The sequence below is a fragment of the Eucalyptus grandis genome, chromosome 5 (genome assembly GCF_016545825.1).
Source record: "Eucalyptus grandis isolate ANBG69807.140 chromosome 5, ASM1654582v1, whole genome shotgun sequence".
NCBI lineage: Eukaryota > Viridiplantae > Streptophyta > Magnoliopsida > Myrtales > Myrtaceae > Eucalyptus > Eucalyptus grandis.
The window spans coordinates 1,893,331-1,898,932 of NC_052616.1; the positions used below are offsets into that span (position 1 = coordinate 1,893,331).

The 5,602-nt window shown below is 39.0% G+C and overlaps 1 protein-coding gene across 1 annotated transcript; it reads left to right on the top strand.

Annotated features, from left to right (window-relative positions):
* The first annotated feature begins 552 nt into the window (after positions 1-552).
* Positions 553-1,095, top strand: LOC104443482 (BON1-associated protein 2). Its single transcript, XM_039312796.1, has one exon. It carries the CDS (start codon positions 553-555, stop codon positions 1,093-1,095), a length of 543 nt encoding a protein of 180 aa, XP_039168730.1.
* Positions 1,096-5,602: the final 4,507 nt, after the last annotated feature.

Below are 5,602 nucleotides of genomic sequence, written 5' to 3' on the forward strand. Positions count from 1 at the left end.
CATTTGATGAATTTATCAACATAATTTTGGAGCTGATTTCGAGGAAATTACGAGAATCACCTTGACCGAATAATTACCAAAACTAGAGTTCTGAGACGGTTTCAATGCAATTTTAGACACGGTTTTCTCAAATTTCGAATCATGTATCCTAATTATATTTCTAAAAGGTAAGGACTATTAAAGTGGTTTACTCACCCACGTATGGTTGGGCTAGTTGAGGACTAGCCTCCTGATCCCGAAACGGTTTACGTCTTGGCTTGAAAACATCCATATCGGAGGGCGGTGTGACCCCGAAGGGGTCTCCGGCGGTTCTTGGTCACTCATAAAAAAAAAATATATGAAAGTGGTTTCAAGAAACTACAAAATCCTCTATACATATCCTCTATACATAGATATAACCGTTCTCCAAGATCACATCGTTTTCTGTGCATATGCATTCGCAAAAGGGCATATATTTGATTTTAATCTCCTCACAATCAGAGAAGAAGCGTTTCATGAATACATATTCCGTCGTATTTTGTTTCATTCTATAGTAGCACACCCGCCAGTTTCATGGCGAACACTCACCATCGCAGATTGGCAGTCACCGTCATCTCCGGCGAAGATCTCCGCATCAACGACAAGCCCATCAAGAACAACGCCTTCGTCACCGTCAAGGCTGACTCTCACAGCTCGACATCGTTGTACGACTCGACGAAACCCGACGCCCGGGGGGAGAGCTACCCTTACTGGGACGAGAAGCTCCCCGTGGACTTGCCTGCGGGCTCCCGCTATCTCGTCGTCGAGGTCCACCGGAGGAGCTCCTTGGCCGGGGACGTGCTTGTTGGGACGGCATGGATCCCGGTGTCAGACTTCGTCGGAGGCTACGCCCCAGAGAATTACCAGCATTTCTTGAGTTACAGGCTGAGAGACGCCAAAGGCCAGCGCAACGGGATCATCAATATCTCAGTGAGGATGGTCACGTCCTCGTATAAAGGGACTTCGTCGTCTTCATCATCGTCAGTGCCAGAGTTCGGGATTCCGATGGACCGGGAGAAGAACAGCAGGACGGTGACCGGCGTGCCGATTTGGTATCCCAACCAATGTAAATCTTGAGAGAATGCCTCAGCAGGACGGTGACCGGCGTTGGCAAGTTAAATTTTCAAGATGAGAATATATTAAGTTTGACGAGTTTGGGATTCTTTTTTTGTTTTTTTGTTACGGTTTCGATCTGGAAGAGGGTGAATCTCCGATGTGAGATTGCCTTCGCGTAGCTGAGGCATTCTTTTGCCGGCTGTAAAGAAAATCATGAAATACTTTCTTTCCCCCTGCAAGCGTCTCTATCTCTGTATTGCAACGCACGCCGTATCGTGCCTTTTCATCTCAGAATCTTGTGAAAATATTTCATGAGAGTCCATTTCGTTCATTAAAATAAATAACAACAGTAAGATTTAAGATTTTGCATTAAAATGAAGATAGACAGAATCAGTATTCAAATAACAAATACTGTCCACTAATCCCGTAAATGTTACTTCCCATCAATATTTTATTTTAGATATTGCTATTGCTACAAGCATCTTTTTTTCCCTCCTATATTAATTCAAATCTTCAAATGTTTACTAGACAATTTAAAGCTTTGTTTTTCATACGCCTATATTTATGCTTTTTTCTAGTCGAAAAGCAAAGTACTTTGTGGAGAATTCCTACCTCGTAAACCAGTGGATCACCCACAGGATAAAGACTCGATCAATTCCAAGTAGTAAATTCGACGCATTTGTTCAAACTCAAAAAGAAAAAATTCATCAACCTACACGACACACCCAAAAAAGAGAGAGCCTTTCTATAAAAGTTTGGCACAGCTCACGTGTCTTGACTTTAAATTTGGTTCGGCTAAAAATAAGACTGTCAAAATAGATCTGTAACGCATATTTATTTAAAAGGGTTACCTTCAACTTAAAGCATGGATTTTAAAGTCAAAAAACCGAAAACACATCAGTTTTAGTGAATTTATTATAAATTTACTTTCGACCCACTGTTAGCCCACTTTAGTCATTTTTCACCGGTCTCTTCTCTTTCCCTTTTCGATTTCATGACTTGCGACCTTCTCCCTTCTTTGCTCTGCTTTTGCTATCGTTAGATTTTTTTTCCCTCTTGCTTGCAACTTCATGCTACGATAACAAATTGCATTTTTTAGTAAACCTAAACTTTCACCACTCCCTTCACACCCCTGTTCATAACCCGACCCTCTAACTCCCTCACTAACTTGCCTGACGAGTCATCAAGAGTACTCCACTCTTCAAAAACAACAATTTAAGGAGAAAAGTTGCTAATGATGGAATCCAGGTTGAGTCGAGTTTGGGTCCGGTATAGATTGGGTTGGATGTAAGTCACTAAATTTGCATTTGATATAAATTCATTAAAACAGTTTAAATTGATCAATTTGGATCTAGTCATTTTCAACTTGACTCAAATCCGATTTGCCCCACCCATTTGACATGTCAATTAAAAAAATAGCAAAGGGTGATGAATTTGGAATTCTTTGGTCTGCCTGTCACGCTTTGGTTTTGGTCATCAATCGAGATCATCTTTTTGGTACCACGCGATAGGATAGGTCCCTTATTGGTTGGTTCTGGTAGGTAGTGGGAATTTCCATTATGAGATTGCTTTCGCATGGTTTGGTTGAACTAATCTTCTTTCGGCCTAGAAAAAAAAAAATTATGAACCATTTTCTTCTCTCTAAACGAGTTTGATAACGTTAACATAGGCTCGGCCAATAACAAGCAGACTACCCGTCAAAAGAAAATATAAGAACGTTGCTCGAAAAATTCCTCATAGCTCCACCGTTGTTTTTTTCCACGAATCCTCGTAATGATGATTCAGAAGTCAAATTACGGGTTGAACTTGGACCCGATCATTTCAGCCTAATAAGAAGCAAGCTTGGTTCGTAATGCAATGTTATTTCTCCGTTTTCATCATCAAAGGAATTTTTCAATTGTGATCATTGATCTGCACAAAAAGAAAAAGACTGATTTCCCAATTAATATTGATTGGAGGATGGATTATATATTTTGAACCGGTCATAAACATCCTAGATACCTTTAACAAGCTTCATACAATAACTCCAAATGATAATTCTTCTGAAATCTTCTCTTTTTCAGTTTGGGAATCTCATGAACAAAAACTTCTCTATCACATGGCTTGCTCAAAATTTGGCAGATGCTATTAGGTGCCCACTGCCCTTGGTAATCTAAGTTGTACTCAGTATCATTTTGATTTCACTTATCTAATCTAAAGTGATAATTATATGCTTTTTGCCCATCGAATGAGTCGACCATGGAATGGTGCATGATGCCGTTGATGATGATTAATCTCATGATCTTATTGTAGATTGTGTGATATATTTTTTTTCTTTTTCACTCTTGTAGTTTTTAAGAATTTCTTCGAAAGAAGCACAAGCACAGTGTTATGTTATAACACTAGTTAGATGCACAGCCGTCCTTTTATGTCATCTAATCTAAATAATCAATGTATCCGTCTAATTTGAGGAATTGAATGATAATATGAGAACGCTCGCCTTAGTATTTGAAATGATCGAAGCGCTTTTGTGTTTATAATATCAGATGAGTCCTTTTCTTAAAACAGTTAACCAACTCATGGTCATTCACGGGGTTCTCTAACGCCTTCCCTGCAAAGCCCACGAAAGTATATTAGTGTAAACTAGGCACGTGAAGCTTCCAGACTTTTTTTTTTTTTACAAAGAAATTTCCGGGCCTTTTTTCTTTTTCTTTTTTCTGTTCCACAAAGTTTCCCGACCATGACCGACGAAAGATGTGGATGATATGGAGGACTCAACATTAAAAAAATCCCCAAAGTCAGCATGTCCGCGTTCGCACACGTTTCATCCGCTCCGCGCATTTACACGTGGCGATCCCAGCGATCCTCCTTCAGCGGCTCGAATTATCTATTTTTCTTTTAATGAAACCTCATCACGGAAACGTTACACCCGGCTTCACGGGGTTCGAAATTTTTGAGATGCTTACATATGTAAGGTCAGATCACAGCCCAGATGTTCTCTGTTGGCGCGTTTTGTAAGGTAGACAACAATACCAAGTAAAGTATCATGAGGTAGCGCCGCATAGGGACAGTGACAGGACATCTGCCGGCCCACATGGTCAGTAATTTATAAATTGAAAATTAGCTGGTGCAAATAGACCAACTGATTGAGGTGTTGGACGTATGGAGTGGGGGGAATTTTCTCTTCTTTTCTTTTCTTTTTCAGATGAGTTGACCGCAATCCAACGGTCTTCATACCCAGAAACGCATCATCTCACTTGTACATTCCTGGATATTTCTCATGACATAGTGATATTAGACCGACAAACTTCTCTTTCGCGTGAGTTTCACTTAAATATGATGTATCTTTTTTTTGAATAATTATTCAATATATCCTAAACTTAACATATGTTAGTCTATATAGTTTTAAATTATTTAATTTAGCCAATTTAGTTCTAATTATTTTAATAATTTTTTAATATAAATTTCCTACCAAAATTGATTGAAAATTGTTGACATGACACATTTGATGCTAATATGGCAATTTTTGTAATTTTTCTAAATTTTTGAAATTTATTTTTCAATTTTATTTAATTTCACCATTCATATTTTCCAAAAGGGTCAATGGGGGTTATCGGGGCCTTAGCGAAAGCCAATGAGGGCCTACAAGCCTTGACTGGCCACTAGGGAAGGGCATTGAGGCCTCTTACCTCGCCTCGCCTAGTGGGGGGCCGAGGCATCGCAACTCTCCTATGGACGGCACCTAGTTAATTGCTAGTCATGTTCCCCCTCAATTTTTTAAGGAATAACATTAAAAAAGAACATAGAAAAAAACTGAAATTTAAAAAAAAAAATGTCTAGATTTCCATGTTAGCTATTTTCGATCAAAATCAACCAAAATGATTACATTAGAAAATTATTTAAAAAGTTTAAGACTGAATTAGCTAAATTGAAAAATTTTACACTTTTTGAACAATTTTCCCGCATTTTCTAAAGTGATAGGGATGGTAAAAGTGAGTGGAATTTAAACATAAAAACGGGCAATTCTAACTAATGATATTGCATTTTCGTCTCTTTTTTTTTTTTTTTGGTGTTCATGAATTAACAAGAAAGTAAATGACAAACAATCTTGATCGTAAGCTAATCCTCTTTGAGGATCGGCATTGAATCAATTTTTCCTCTTACACGCTTCAAAAGGACAGAAACATCATGGAGTCTTTATGGTCGAAACTTCATAAGAGTTGTTGAGCGGGTTATTTCTCAGCAGCCCAAGATGGAATTATGCAATTGCCACTTTACCCCCAAACAAATTTTGTACCCCGTCATCGGGAAGCTTCCGGGACCACCGAATACACGCCATAATTGAATGTTTCCGTTTGCAGTCTTCACGCGCATCGCGTAACCCTACTAAAGAACAGAAAATTGACTTTGTTTCCCAAAATGGAATTACGTCTGACAATATTTTGGGAGCAAATATATACAATAGACTCGCAAAAGAAACACGTCTCTTGACCTTCGCGGCCCATCTCGTACGTCAACCAATAGCACCGCGCAACTGCCGGTCAGAAAC

Excerpts from the sequence above, each read along its gene's own strand:
- LOC104443482 (XM_039312796.1), top strand. The coding sequence starts at position 553 with ATGGCGAACACTCACCATCGCAGATTGGCAGTCACCGTCATCTCCGGC.